The following is a 15,088-nucleotide window of genomic DNA, read 5'->3' as shown; positions in this document are numbered from 1 at the left end:
GGATAAAACATATGCAATGATATTTACCAATGACGTATATATAGAGCTAGACCGCTCACTGGCCGCTGAGAGACGGTAAATAGGAGCTGACTTCCGGTAGTGGCAAGAAGTGGTTTCAGAATGGAACGCCAGCACGGTATGTGACTTTGTGTTTCGTGATTTACCAAGGTACAGTAAACTTCTGTGTTGGAATCAAGTCACAATGCTTGAAATACGTTGAGAACACCAGACCAGGAGGCCCTAGACCAGCACTGGCTGGGTTTTTCAGTGACTGCAGCTGAGCAGACTCTCCTCAGGAGAGTCCCCAGTTCGCTGTCATGCTCATGGCTCACCATTCCCCCTGTGCCTGTGGTCTCACTCTGACCTGTGACGGGTGACAAGGCTATTTTTGTCATCAGAAAATATGTGTTAATGAACTAGAAATCTGTTTGAGAAGGTGAGCAGCACGGCACGATCATATCTGACACTGACAGTGCATACGTCGCTGCATAGCACTTAGCAGTTAGCACTTCTGCTAGCTCCTTCAATGCCACCAGTTTTGTGATTCCTTCTCTGGAATGTAAGTGAAAGGAAACGTGCTGACACTCACCTTGCAATCATCACATCATGAACCTGTTAATTTAAGTGTCTCTGTTGTTATGGTTTCAGGTGGGTGTGGCTAATATCTGACCATGGTGAAGTCGTGTGCTGCCATCTCCTGCACTAATCCATTTGGAATATTTCCTTTCATAAGTAAGTGGCTCTTTTATTTGGAACATTCTGCCTCCAATTTGCTCTGCTTCTTTGTTTGCAAACAGAAAGTCCTTCTGACCTTGTCTTGAGTGCTGCACTCAGCCAGTTTAGCTGAATCACTAACTGTACAGTGTAAGCTGGTGTGACTACCAGTATTCAATGACAATCACAGTGCATCATTGTCTATGGATGGATTATAATATGCCACACATTTCAGGTTTTCCAAGCAGTCCAAGGACAGCACACTGAGAGATCAATGGATACAGGCCATCAGCAGAGAAGTGGTGAGGACCAAGAGGAGATGATCATAATTATGTCTGCAGCAACCATTTCAGGGAGGAGGACTTCATCCTCTCAAAACATGCGCAACACAAGCTTCTCAGGCCAGGAGCTGTACCAGCCCTCAGTTTGGGGAAACCAGAGAAAAAGGTTATGTTCCTTAATTGTTAATGGCTGCTCATTATTTCAGTTTAGTACTTTTCTTGTCAGTTTGTGCGGCTATGAAAATGATTCAGGATCGGTTTTTGGCTTTCATAGTGATTTGCAGCCATTCATTGTGATGTTTTCTTTCAGGTATTGGTGAAACAGAAACAAATCTTTTGGGAATTTGCCATGTTAATTCTTTTATCAAATGTTTTAGATGAGGACAACCCAAAGCAGCCCGGCAGCAGTGGCATTATACCAGCACATGGACATGGAGCCTGAACTAGAGTCTGAAGAGGGCAGTGCTGCTGTTAGTGAACACCATGCATACTGTACAGACAGCGACACCCTGAAGAGGAAATATGACGGTCTAAGTGTACAGCATGAAAAGCTGAGGCAGGACTTCAACAATGCCAAACGTAGAGAGAAGCACACTGTAAATTTGACGAACATCAAGCTACAAGGAGTGTCTGTGAGGAAGTCCTTTACTAAAACAGTTCTATTTAGAAATCAGTGACTTTCCAATATCCTTATTATTTCCAGCAATGCTTATAAATTCCTGTATTTTGTGTAAAAACTCCTGGATATTTTGAAGCCTTTTGACGCACTGAAAATTAGTAATTTGTTCACTTTGTGAAAATTATGTAGGAAAGTACACTTTTGGTGAGATTTTTAAAAAGCCATGCATCTTATATCGTCAAACTGCTTTTCTTGAAACAATTTAGGCTATTTCTGGGAAAACAGGCTACTTCATAAGTTTCAAACTGAAACATTTTGTTTTTGCCCTAAAGTTGGCGTTTTATAGCAAATTGTTCATGGACTTTTATTGTGAAATATATATTTCCTACAATACTCCTATATTTTCTCAGAGAAGACTTTTATTTTCTCATATTTTTATCTGTCAGGTGCACTTGATACGCTGTAAATATTTTATTGGAACACGGATATTTGCAACTGAAGCTAGAAGTGGTGTAACTATTGTAATGCATTTATCAACACAAACATTTGTCTGGGGGGTGTATTTTATATTTTTTGGTAACAAGTTGGAGCAGTATTCTGTTGTAAAAATAAAATACTTTCAATGGTTTCCTTCGTTATATAGTGCCTGTTTGTATCTCTGGAAGTATTTGGTCTAGAAAGTCATGGCTGAGCTCAAACTACTCAAATCTCCAGATTGACTGAAACTTTAACCTCTGTCTGCAGTACTAAGGCTGAGGCCTGTGAACTTTCCATCCCTCTTTACACTGAAACATAATTTAGATTTTTTTTGACGACTGCATGTGCTGCTTTTCAATCCAACTGAATAATGTGAATTGGAGAAAAATTATTTAAAACACCAATTTTCTTATTTGGCATTGGTTTGAATATTTTCTAGAGCCCATGTAAGTGAAACACTAATGCTGCAGAAAGTATGAAATTTTTTTTTATTGACAATCACTGCATCAGCATTCAGCACTCATTATCATTGTGTGGTGGTCTCTGTTGTAGGCAGAACGTGTGAAGAGGCTAAATATGAAGGATAGTGGAATGGAGGCTCTGTGTTTGCTATTATACGAGTGTGATTGCCGTAGAAACATGCCTTGTGCTTTGTTTTTTCTTGTCTGTGAGGGCTAAACAACGCTGTGATTGCCGTGAAAACGTGCCAAGGACAGAGATTTTATTGTCTGCTAACAGTAAAAGCTGTAACATAACACATATTGTCCCATCAGTGATGACAAGCAGGCCTTCAAGTTGGTGTATTCACACAGGATCAAACAGCACTCCATAGCTTCTTGCCACTACCGGAAGTCAGCGCCGATTTGCCACGGCGCCGCTGTTGTCCACCAACCAGTGAGCGGTCTAGCTCTATATATACGTCATTGATATTTACGGTAAACACCAGCAGTAATCAGATTACTATGTACAGGTTAGATTCAGATTCCACAATGAGGTTCTCCAGTTCCTCCTTTATTCAGCTGAGGAGGTTCTGCTGTTCTTCTGAACATCTGGAGAACATCACAAAGGTTCTGCTAGTTTCAGTTTCTTGTTCTGTCTGGTTCTAGTGGAGAAGCTCTGGTGTGATGTTCTCGAGATGTTCTCCTGCTGTATTATTATTATTATCATCATTATTGTTTCTATTATTGTTGTTGTTTTATTAGAATTGTTATTGTTTTGTTATTATTATTATTATTATTGTATTTATTATTACTATTAATGTTTTTTTTTCAAAGGAACCATGTAGAATCTGAAACAACAGCGTCAGCTTTGATCATCTCCATCCATCAGCAGGTCCCAATGAACACATAGAATATGAAAAGAGCTGCACTATAAAATACAACATCACACACACACACACACACACACACACACACACACACACACACACACACACACACACAGAGTTAAAACACTTCAGTGGTTTCTGCAGCAGGTTCTCCAGGCTGTTCTAAAAACTGTTCTTCATGTCATCAGGTTCCACTAAGTCAGAGCTTCTACAGAAAAACTGATGGCCTGAAGGTGGAACAGGTGTTTGATTAACCCAGGACCAACCCAGGGCTAACCCAGGGGACAAAACATTTAGAACTTTCAGAACAAGACACAGATTAGAAAATAACTTCACATGTTCAAAACTCAGAAGATGAAGCTCATCTATAACCATGTAGTGGTGGGGACAAGATCATCTATGTAGAGAAGGATCATACATGTAGGAGAGGATCACACTGTCTGAGCTTCACTCTAACTCTGGTTTCCATGGAGAACCCCTGAACCAAGTCTGAAGCAGCTGATGTCTGTTTTTACAGCTGGATGGAGAAAGTAGTTCACTGTGTGTGGAGTCATTTTAGGAGCTCTGATTAGTGGAACTATGACTCCTTCCAGACCTCCTGATTAGTGGTACTATGACTCCTTCTAGACCTCCTGATTAGTGATACTATGACTCCTTCTAGACCTCCTGATTAGTGGAACTATGACTCCTTCTAGACCTCCTGATTAGTGCTACTATGACTCCTTCTAGACCTCCTGATTAGTGGAACTATGACTCCTTCTAGACCTCCTGATTAGTGGAACCATGACTCCTTCTAGACCTCCTGATTAGTGCTCCTATGACTCCTTCTAGACCTCCTGATTAGTGGAACCATGACTCCTTCTAGACCTCCTGATTAGTGCTACTATGACTCCTTCTACACCTCCTGATTATTGGAACTATGACTCCTTCTAGACCTCCTGATTAGTGGAACTATGACTCCTTCTAGATCTCCTGATTATTGGAACTATGACTCCTTCTAGACCTCCTGATTAGTGCTCCTATGACTCCTTCTAGACCTCCTGATTAGTGGAACTATGACTCCTTCTAGACCTCCTGATTAGTGATACTATGACTCCTTCTAGACCTCCTGATTAGTGGTACTATGACTCCTTCTAGACCTCCTGATTAGTGCTCCTATGACTCCTTCTAGACCTCCTGATTAGTGCTACTATGACTCCTTCTAGACCTCCTGATTAGTGGAACTATGACTCCTTCTAGACCTCCTGATTAGTGAAACTATGACTCCTTCTAGACCTCCTGATTAGTGGTACTGACTCCTTCTAGACCTCCTGATTAGTGATACTATGACTCCTTCTAGACCTCCTGATTAGTGGTACTATGACTCCTTCTAGACCTCCTGATTAGTGAAACTATGACTCCTTCTAGACCTCCTGATTAGTGGTACTATGACTCCTTCTAGACCTCCTGATTAGTGCTCCTATGACTCCTTCTAGACCTCCTGATTAGTGCTACTATGACTCCTTCTAGACCTCCTGATTAGTGGAACTATGACTCCTTCTAGACCTCCTGATTAGTGAAACTATGACTCCTTCTAGACCTCCTGATTAGTGGTACTATGACTCCTTCTAGACCTCCTGATTAGTGCTACTATGACTCCTTCTAGACCTCCTGATTAGTGAAACTATGACTCCTTCTAGACCTCCTGATTAGTGGTACTATGACTCCTTCTAGACCTCCTGATTAGTGAAACTATGACTCCTTCTAGACCTCCTGATTAGTGGAACTATGACTCCTTCTAGACCTCCTGATTAGTGAAACTATGACTCCTTCTAGACCTCCTGATTAGTGATACTATGACTCCTTCTAGACCTCCTGATTAGTGGTACTATGACTCCTTCTAGACCTCCTGATTAGTGCTACTATGACTCCTTCTAGACCTCCTGATTAGTGAAACTATGACTCCTTCTAGACCTCCTGATTAGTGGTACTATGACTCCTTCTAGACCTCCTGATTAGTGAAACTATGACTCCTTCTAGACCTCCTGATTAGTGGAACTATGACTCCTTCTAGACCTCCTGATTAGTGAAACTATGACTCCTTCTAGACCTCCTGATTAGTGGTACTGACTCCTTCTAGACCTCCTGATTAGTGATACTATGACTCCTTCTAGACCTCCTGATTAGTGGTACTATGACTCCTTCTAGACCTCCTGATTAGTGGAACCATGACTCCTTCTAGACCTCCTGATTAGTGGTACTGACTCCTTCTAGACCTCCTGATTAGTGATACTATGACTCCTTCTAGACCTCCTGATTAGTGGAACTATGACTCCTTCTAGACCTCCTGATTAGTGGTACTATGACTCCTTCTAGACCTCCTGATTAGTGCTACTATGACTCCTTCTAGACCTCCTGATTAGTGGAACTATGACTCCTTCTAGACCTCCTGATTAGTGGAACCATGACTCCTTCTAGACCTCCTGATTAGTGCTCCTATGACTCCTTCTAGACCTCCTGATTAGTGCTACTATGACTCCTTCTAGACCTCCTGATTAGTGGAACTATGACTCCTTCTAGACCTCCTGATTAGTGATACTATGACTCCTTCAAGACCTCCTGATTAGTGGTACTATGACTCCTTCTAGACCTCCTGATTAGTGCTCCTATGACTCCTTCTAGACCTCCTGATTAGTGCTACTATGACTCCTTCTAGACCTCCTGATTAGTGGAACTATGACTCCTTCTAGACCTCCTGATTAGTGAAACTATGACTCCTTCTAGACCTCCTGATTAGTGGTACTGACTCCTTCTAGACCTCCTGATTAGTGATACTATGACTCCTTCTAGACCTCCTGATTAGTGGTACTATGACTCCTTCTAGACCTCCTGATTAGTGCTACTATGACTCCTTCTAGACCTCCTGATTAGTGGAACTATGACTCCTTCAAGACCTCCTGATTAGTGGAACCATGACTCCTTCTAGACCTCCTGATTAGTGGTACTATGACTCCTTCTAGACCTCCTGATTAGTGCTACTATGACTCCTTCTAGACCTCCTGATTAGTGCTACTATGACTCCATCTAGACCTCCTGATTAGTGAAACTATGACTCCTTCTCGACCTCCTGATTAGTGGTACTATGACTCTTCCACAGATCCAGAACTGAGAAAGTTCTGCAGTTCACTGGGAAATAAATTTAGAGTCTGTGTGAACAGAAACTTTATTTGTTTCAAAAATAGACACCTGCTCATCAGAAAAAGTATATTACAGCCAAAAATGTCCAAACACCCCAAACAGCATTACTGCACAATACTGACACAGTACTGAGTGAGTACTCTGTGGTACTACACAGTAGAGTACTGGCAGAGCACTCCTGGGACAGTGGGGGGTCTGTGCTGAAACTGGACTAAAGTAAAAGATGTCCTAGAGGGGGCGTGGCCTCCTTCAGGAGCGTGGCCTCCTGAGGGGGGCGTGGTCTGTAAACTGAATTAAAATATTAAATATTCCAAGGTTTCACATTTCACCTTCCATACACTGCAAAAAAAACAAAGTAAATCCTACACACGCCATCACCGTGGTAACCGCGTTAGCAGCCATGCTAGCAGCTCTGTTCATTTGACCTTCAGTCAGCTGACAGGAAATGATGTCACACCTCCAGGCCCTGTCGCATCAGAAAGTCTTCGAGCGCGCTCAGTCGCTCCACCAACATCACGTCCAGGTCCACGTCATCAGCGTGGCCGTGGCAATGGCGCCGGGCCGCCGCCCGCTTCCTTGGCGCCATGGCAACAGGAAGCGCCACCCCTAAACACAAAAACAAAACAAAGGAACTGATAAATAATACCTTTAAAATCATGGATATATTTTACCATCAGAATTATTAGTTAGAACGACATCACAGCCTGATTCACTGTGATGTCATCAACAGTCTCTACTGATCAATATTCTATACCTCAGTCTGAAGTGGAACATCTCCCTCTAAACTACGTTTCCCAGCGTACCTTGCGGCCTCTTTCTCTTTCTGGGCTGAGTGAAGTCAGGGAAGAGGAGGAGCCGTCGCCGTTTCTGCTGACCAATCAGGAGCAGTGCTCCGTCTTTCTCACGCGGCTCCTCAAAGATGGTCTCCAGACTCCTGCAGAACACAAAGCATGATGGGAGTCTGTTCACCTGTTGGGGAGCAGCCAGGGGTTACTTGTTGGGGGAGGGTTCAGGGGTTATCTGTTGGGGGAGGGGTCAGGGGTTACCTGTTGGGGGAGGGGCTTCTGTAGTTCTTGTTGGTGTAAATCTCCTCCAAGCTGAACTCTTTCTTCTTTAATCTGAAAAGTTACATGAAAACATCTTTATTAAAGGTGAAGGTATGTACAGGTAACAGTAAAACTACCATAAAGGTGAGACATGACGGCACCAGATGAATGCAGACATTAAAACATTCAGGTAAAGTCAATAATTCAACCTTCCTTTTGCTACGTTGTATTTATTGACTAGGCTCCGCCCCCTCCTCACCTTTTCACCTTCGGCAGGCCCATGGGTGTGAGCGGCGTTTCTCGAGGTGATGCCCGGCGGATTCGGATCTGTGACACTCGTTTACTCCGCTGTGGAAATGAGGAGAACATCCAGAAGATCCACATAATTCCTGAAACTAACTGATGAAAGGCTTAAAATCAGCAGGAACTAAAACTAACCTCTCCATTGGTGCTAAGGAACTCTGAACCGGGTGCTGATTGGACAACAGGGAGCTGAAGAGGCAGTCCATTAGCTGAACATGCAGGAAGGGGCGGGGCTCGTCGCCGGGGCAGATGGAGGCTCTGCGCACTGTGATTGGCTCGCTGTTTGTGCTGTCTCCGGACGGAAAACGCTGAGCTGCAGCAGATGATAAAATAAGATTAAAATCAGAGAAATTAGTAGAAAATGATTCAGAAGATAAAATAAGATTAAATCTGTGAAATTAGCAGAAATGACCGTGACATGAAATAAAACAGTTTTATTTCAGTTACCTGGACGAAGCAGCTCGAACATAACTGAGGACAGAAACACAAAGTTAACCTCAGCTGGGGAATAAAACACATTCGCAGATAAACACAACTAGGACATGAATATTAATGAGCCACATTTACATACGATGCCACACCCACCAGTGGTCGTTGCTCAGGCTGGGCGGGGCCGTCCAGTCCCTCAGGGGCCGCAGAGGCCTCCAACAAGCCCCACCCCTCACCAAGTCCAGCATTGTCTCCATGGTAACTGCTGACAGGCGTAGCATGTGGGCGGAGTTAAAGAAGGAGGAGGCGCTGAACCGCAGGCGGGAAGCACTGTGATTGGAGGAGAAGGAGAAGGGAGGGTCCCAGCCGGAGAAAAACCATTGGTTGGCGGAGATCACAAAGTCCCCTGATGGATTGAAGGTCAGGCCACAGTGAGATGATGAGAGGATGTGCACGGCATGCTGGGAAGAAGGGTGGGGCCAGCTGGAAGGACAGGAGGAGGAGCCAATCAGCTGACTTTATAATCACGGGGTTATGTTCGAGATCCTTCCTCTGTTCAGAACGTTGTGCTCTCGACAATCACAACCCTGTGTTCTGTAGCGCGGTGCAGGTGTGAGTTTTCCTATATACAGGTGTGTTCTCCTTTATACAGGTGTGTTCTCCTTTATACATGTGTGTGTTCTCCTATTTACAGGTGTGTGTTCTCCTATTTAAAGGTGTGTGCTCTCCTATTTAAAGGTGTGTGTTCTCCTATTTAAAGGTGTGTGTTCTCCTATTTACAGGTGTGTGTTCTCCTTTATACAGGTGTGTGTTCTCCTATTTACAGGTGTGTGTTCTCCTTTATACAGGTGTGTGTTCTCCTATTTACAGGTGTGTGTTCTCCTTTATACAGGTGTGTGTTCTCCTATTTACAGGTGTGTGTTCTCCTTTATACAGGTGTGTGTTCTCCTATTTAAATGTGTGTGTTCTCCTTTATACAGGTGTGTGTTCTCCTATTTACAGGTGTGTGTTCTCCTTTTTACAGGTGTGTGTTCTCCTATTTACAAGTGTGTGTTCTCCTTTATACAGGTGTGTGTTCTCCTACATACAGGTGTGTGTTCTCCTATTTACAGGTGTGTGTTCTCCTATATACAGGTGTGTGTTCTCCTATTTACAGGTGTGTGTTCTCCTATATACAGGTGTGTGTTCTCCTACATACAGGTGTGTGTTCTCCTTTTTACAGGTGTGTGTTCTCCTATTTACAGGTGTGTGTTCTCCTATTTACAGGTGTGTGTTCTCCTTTATACAGGTGTGTGTTCTCCTATTTAAAGGTGTGTGTTCTCCTTTATACAGGTGTGTGTTCTCCTATTTACAGGTGTGTGTTCTCCTATTTACAGGTGTGTGTTCTCCTATTTACAGGTGTGTGTTCTCCTTTATACAGGTGTGTGTTCTCCTTTATACAGGTGTGTGTTCTCCTTTATACAGGTGTGTGTTCTCCTATTTACAGGTGTGTGTTCTCCTTTATACAGGTGTGTGTTCTCCTTTATACAGGTGTGTGTTCTCCTATTTACAGGTGTGTGTTCTCCTTTATACAGGTGTGTGTTCTCCTATTTACAGGTGTGTGTTCTCCTATTTACAGGTGTGTGTTCTCCTTTATACAGGTGTGTGTTCTCCTATTTACAGGTGTGTGTTCTCCTATTTACAGGTGTGTGTTCTCCTATATACAGGTGTGTGTTCTCCTATTTACAGGTGTGTGTTCTCCTATATACAGGTGTGTGTTCTCCTTTATACAGGTGTGTGTTCTCCTATTTACAGGTGTGTGTTCTCCTTTATACAGGTGTGTGTTCTCCTATTTACAGGTGTGTGTTCTCCTTTATACAGGTGTGTGTTCTCCTTTATACAGGTGTGTGTTCTCCTATTTACAGGTGTGTGTTCTCCTATTTACAGGTGTGTGTTCTCCTATTTACAGGTGTGTGTTCTCCTATTTACAGGTGTGTGTTCTCCTTTATACAGGTGTGTGTTCTCCTATATACAGGTGTGTGTTCTCCTATTTACAGGTGTGTGTTCTCCTACATACAGGTGTGTGTTCTCCTATTTACAGGTGTGTGTTCTCCTATATACAGGTGTGTGTTCTCCTATATACAGGTGTGTGTTCTCCTTTATACAGGTGTGTGTTGTCCTTTATACAGGTGTGTGTTCTCTTTTATACAGGTGTGTGTTCTCCTATTTACAGGTGTGTGTTCTCCTATATACAGGTGTGTGTTCTCCTATTTACAGGTGTGTGTTCTCCTATTTACAGGTGTGTGTTCTCCTATATACAGGTGTGTGTTGTCCTTTTTACAGGTGTGTGTTCTCCTATATACAGGTGTGTGTTCTCCTTTATACAGGTGTGTGTTGTCCTTTATACAGGTGTGTGTTCTCTTTTATACAGGTGTGTGTTCTCCTATTTACAGGTGTGTGTTCTCCTATATACAGGTGTGTGTTCTCCTTTATACAGGTGTGTGTTCTCCTTTATACAGGTGTGTGTTGTCCTTTATACAGGTGTGTGTTCTCCTATTTACAGGTGTGTGTTCTCCTTTATACAGGTGTGTGTTCTCCTATTTACAGGTGTGTGTTCTCCTTTATACAGGTGTGTGTTCTCCTATTTACAGGTGTGTGTTCTCCTTTATACAGGTGTGTGTTCTCCTATTTACAGGTGTGTGTTCTCTTTTATACAGGTGTGTGTTCTCCTATTTACAGGTGTGTGTTCTCCTATATACAGGTGTGTGTTCTCCTTTATACAGGTGTGTGTTCTCCTTTATACAGGTGTGTGTTCTCCTATTTACAGGTGTGTGTTCTCCTTTATACAGGTGTGTGTTCTCCTTTATACAGGTGTGTGTTCTCCTATTTACAGGTGTGTGTTCTCTTTTATACAGGTGTGTGTTCTCCTTTATACAGGTGTGTGTTCTCCTATTTACAGGTGTGTGTTCTCCTATATACAGGTGTGTGTTCTCCTACATACAGGTGTGTGTTCTCCTATTTACAGGTGTGTGTTCTCCTTTATACAGGTGTGTGTTCTCCTATTTACAGGTGTGTGTTCTCCTATTTACAGGTGTGTGTTCTCCTATTTACAGGTGTGTGTTCTCCTATTTACAGGTGTGTGTTCTCCTATTTACAGGTGTGTGTTCTCCTATTTACAGGTGTGTGTTCTCCTATTTACAGGTGTGTGTTCTCCTTTATACAGGTGTGTGTTCTCCTATTTACAGGTGTGTGTTCTCCTATTTACAGGTGTGTGTTCTCCTATTTACAGGTGTGTGTTCTCCTTTATACAGGTGTGTGTTCTCCTATTTACAGGTGTGTGTTCTCCTTTATACAGGTGTGTGTTCTCCTATTTACAGGTGTGTGTTCTCCTTTATACAGGTGTGTGTTCTCCTATTTACAGGTGTGTGTTCTCCTTTATACAGGTGTGTGTTCTCCTATTTACAGGTGTGTGTTCTCCTTTATACAGGTGTGTGTTCTCCTATTTACAGGTGTGTGTTCTCCTATTTACAGGTGTATGTTCTCTTATTTACAGGTGTGTGTTCTCCTTTATACAGGTGTGTGTTCTCCTATTTACAGGTGTGTGTTCTCCTATTTACAGGTGTGTGTTCTCCTTTATACAGGTGTGTGTTCTCCTATATACAGGTGTGTGTTCTCCTTTTTACAGGTGTGTGTTCTCCTATTTACAGGTGTGTGTTCTCCTATTTACAGGTGTGTGTTCTCCTATTTACAGGTGTGTGTTCTCCTATTTAAAGGTGTGTGTTCTCCTATTTACAGGTGTGTGTTCTCCTTTATACAGGTGTGTGTTCTCCTTTTTACAGGTGTGTGTTCTCCTATTTACAGGTGTGTGTTCTCCTATTTACAGGTGTGTGTTCTCCTATTTACAGGTGTGTGTTCTCTTATTTACAGGTGTGTGTTCTCCTTTATACAGGTGTGTGTTCTCCTTTTTACAGGTGTGTGTTCTCCTATTTACAGGTGTGTGTTCTCCTTTATACAGGTGTGTGTTCTCCTTTATACAGGTGTGTGTTCTCCTATTTACAGGTGTGTGTTCTCTTATTTACAGGTGTGTGTTCTCCTTTATACAGGTGTGTGTTCTCCTTTTTACAGGTGTGTGTTCTCCTATTTACAGGTGTGTGTTCTCCTTTATACAGGTGTGTGTTCTCCTTTATACAGGTGTGTGTTCTCCTATTTACAGGTGTGTGTTCTCCTTTATACAGGTGTGTGTTCTCCTTTATACAGGTGTGTGTTCTCCTATTTACAGGTGTGTGTTCTCCTATTTAAAGGTGTGTGTTCTCCTTTTTACAGGTGTGTGTTCTCCTATTTACAGGTGTGTGTTCTCCTATTTAAAGGTGTGTGTTCTCCTTTTTACAGGTGTGTGTTCTCCTATTTACAGGTGTGTGTTCTCCTATATACCGGTGTGTGTTGTCCTTTATACACGTGTGTGTTGTCCTTTATACAGGTGTGTGTTCTCCTATTTACAGGTGTGTGTTCTCCTATATACAGGTGTGTGTTCTCCTATATACAGGTGTGTGTCTCACCTGCAGCCGTTCTTCCTGATGATGACACTAATGGTGTTCTCTGATTGGCTGGCTCCTCCCTCCTCTCTTCTCCTGCGTTTCTTCTGGGTGTAGCTATGCAGCGTCAGCAGCTCCTCCTCTCCTCCTCTGCAGGAGAACTCCATCCTCCCTACAAACCTCCCACCCTCCTCCTTCTCCTCCTCCTCTTCCTCTCTGTTCTCAGGAAACTCTCCTCCTCTGTGACTCCTCCTCCTCTTCCTCTTCTGCTGTGATTGGGCAGAGGACAGAGGGGGCGTGGCCGACTCCTCGCTGTCTGATGATGAGTGTTGGAGGTGGGCGTGGCTACAGTTATGGTGGGAGGAGCTCTCTGTCTGCCTCCTCCTCCTCCTCCTCCTGCTCCTCCTCTCCAGAGCGTCCAGACGGCGGCCGAGCGAAGCCATGGCTCCACGCAGGAGGCGACGCACCTCCAACCGGTGGGCCGACAGGAGGCGGGGCAGGAGGGCAGAGCAGGGGCAACAAGGGGAAGGAGGAGGAGCAGGAGGAGCAAAGAGGGGTGGAACAACAGGAGGAGAGGAGGTACAAAGAGTCTGACAAGTTGGAGGAGTGAAAAACACTGGAGGAGAGGAGACAGGAGGACGAGAGGAGAAGTGATGAGGAGGAAGAGGAGCAGAAGGAAAAAGAGGAGAAAAATGCACAGAAGAAGGAGGTGCAGCAGGAGAAGAAGCTGGATGAGGAGACAACATGGAGATAGAATGATGATGGAGGGATGCAGAGAAAGGAGAAGAGGAGAAATGGGAAGCAGGTACAGAGGTGGAAGGAGTTAAAAAGGCAGATGGAGGAGGGAGGGGAGGAGCTGAGGAGAAAAGAGAAGGGGAGATAAAAGAGGAGGGAGAAGGAGCACAAGGAGGAGACAACATGGAAGGGATTAGAGGATGGAGGGATGCAGGGAGAAGAGGAGAAAATCGGGAGGAAGATGAAGGAGAAATAGAGGGAGGAGGAGGGCAAATAGATGGAGCTACAGGAGGTGAGAAAACAGAAGGAGGTGAAGGAGTCCTGGTGGAAGAACGAGCAGGTGGAGGACTAAAAAATGCTGAAGGAGGTGAAGAAACCAGAGAAAAGCTCGGAGAGGTGGAAGGAAGAGGAGGACGAGGAGGAGCTGAGGAGAAAAGAGGAGAGAAATAAGAGGGAAGAGAAGAAAGGAGGGACACAGCAGGAGGAGGATGGAGGACAGGAGGAGGAGAAAACACAGAACTAGCTGAACAATGGAGGGATGTAGGGAGAGGAGGAGGAGAAACATGGGAAGAAGATGGAGGAGGAACAGAAGGAGAACGAGCTACAGTAGGAGGAGAGAAAACAAAAGAGGTGGAATAAACCGCAAAGACAGATGGAGGAGGAATAGAAGGAGAAACAGAGGAAGGAGGAATAGAAGGAGAAACAGAGGAAGGAGGAATAGAAGGAGAAACAGAGGAAGGAGGAATAGAAGGAGAAACAGAGGAAGGAGGAATAGAAGGAGAAACAGAGGAAGGAGGAATAGAAGGAGAAACAGAGGAAGGAGGAATAGAAGGAGAAACAGAGGAAGGAGGAATAGGAGAAACAGAGGAAGGAGGAATAGAAGGAGAAACAGAGGAAGGAGGAATAGAAGGAGAAACAGAGGAAGGAGAAACAGAAGGAGAAACAGAGGAAGGAGGAATAGAAGGAGAAACAGAGGAAGGAGGAATAGAAGGAGAAACAGACGGAGGAGAAGGGCAAATAGACGGAGCTACAGGAAGTGACAAAACAGAAGGAGAAAAGCCAGGAGAGGTGGAATGAAGAGGAGGACGAGGAGGAGCTGAGGAGAAAAGAGGAGAGAAATAAGAGGAAGGATAAAGACCTGCTGTCTCCTCCACTGCAGGAAGTGGAGGAGAAGAAGGGGAGGAGGAAGAGGAGGAGGAGGTCCATGGAGGCGGAGGAGGAGAGAAAAAGCCTGGAGGACAAACAGCAGCATTACCTCACCTGTATTTACTGACCTCACCTGTATTTACTGACCTCACCTGTATTTACTGACCTCACCTGTATTTACTGACCTCACCTGTACGGACTGACCTCACCTGTATTTACTGACCTCACCTGTACAGACTGACCTCACCTGTATTTACTGACCTCACCTGTACGGACTGACCTCACCTGTATTTACTGACCTCACCTGTACGGACTGACCTCAC

The 15,088-nt window shown here is 44.0% G+C and overlaps 2 protein-coding genes and 2 long non-coding RNA genes across 15 annotated transcripts; 2 read left to right on the top strand and 2 right to left on the bottom strand.

Moving 5' to 3' along the window:
- Positions 1–6: 6 nt before the first annotated feature.
- Positions 7–2,242, top strand: LOC127530894 (uncharacterized). Its single transcript, XR_007937652.1, has 4 exons — positions 7–136; positions 649–732; positions 950–1,161; positions 1,373–2,242. It is a non-coding gene; the product is annotated as an uncharacterized LOC127530894 (long non-coding RNA).
- Positions 2,243–2,556: 314 nt separating this feature from the next.
- On the bottom strand, positions 2,557–6,358 carry LOC127530893 (uncharacterized). 11 transcript variants are annotated; one of them, XR_007937644.1, is made up of 2 exons: positions 6,284–6,358; positions 2,557–6,149 (listed from the first exon to the last, which is right to left on the bottom strand). It is a non-coding gene; the product is annotated as an uncharacterized LOC127530893 (long non-coding RNA). The 11 variants fall into 11 exon arrangements; XR_007937646.1 differs by having other exon boundaries at positions 2,557–5,979; XR_007937649.1 differs by having other exon boundaries at positions 2,557–5,843.
- A 246-nt stretch (positions 6,359–6,604) lies between these two features.
- Positions 6,605–14,874, bottom strand: wu:fi75a02 (uncharacterized). Of its 2 annotated transcripts, XM_022215517.2 has the most exons (8): positions 12,909–14,874; positions 8,530–8,856; positions 8,392–8,415; positions 8,080–8,257; positions 7,901–7,989; positions 7,642–7,713; positions 7,399–7,529; positions 6,605–7,201 (listed from the first exon to the last, which is right to left on the bottom strand). In XM_022215517.2, the coding sequence occupies exons 1-8, from the start codon at positions 13,802–13,804 to the stop codon at positions 7,047–7,049; spliced, it is 1,872 nt and encodes a 623-aa protein (XP_022071209.1). In that variant the 5' UTR covers positions 13,805–14,874; the 3' UTR covers positions 6,605–7,046. The 2 variants fall into 2 exon arrangements, with proteins under 2 accessions (XP_022071209.1, XP_022071210.1); XM_022215518.2 differs by lacking the exon at positions 6,605–7,201 and having other exon boundaries at positions 7,415–7,564; positions 12,909–14,871.
- Positions 9,205–12,755, top strand: LOC127530892 (uncharacterized). The gene is made up of 6 exons (XM_051938715.1): positions 9,205–10,475; positions 10,564–10,673; positions 10,718–10,849; positions 10,894–11,267; positions 12,016–12,081; positions 12,632–12,755. The coding sequence occupies exons 1-6, from the start codon at positions 9,330–9,332 to the stop codon at positions 12,649–12,651; spliced, it is 1,848 nt and encodes a 615-aa protein (XP_051794675.1). The 5' UTR covers positions 9,205–9,329; the 3' UTR covers positions 12,652–12,755.
- Positions 14,875–15,088: the final 214 nt, after the last annotated feature.

The sequence above is a fragment of the Acanthochromis polyacanthus genome, chromosome 18 (assembly GCF_021347895.1).
Source record: "Acanthochromis polyacanthus isolate Apoly-LR-REF ecotype Palm Island chromosome 18, KAUST_Apoly_ChrSc, whole genome shotgun sequence".
Taxonomy (NCBI): Eukaryota; Metazoa; Chordata; class Actinopteri; family Pomacentridae; genus Acanthochromis; species Acanthochromis polyacanthus.
The sequence above is the reverse complement of the archived record's forward strand: the minus strand, read 5'-3'. Positions and strand labels throughout refer to the sequence as shown.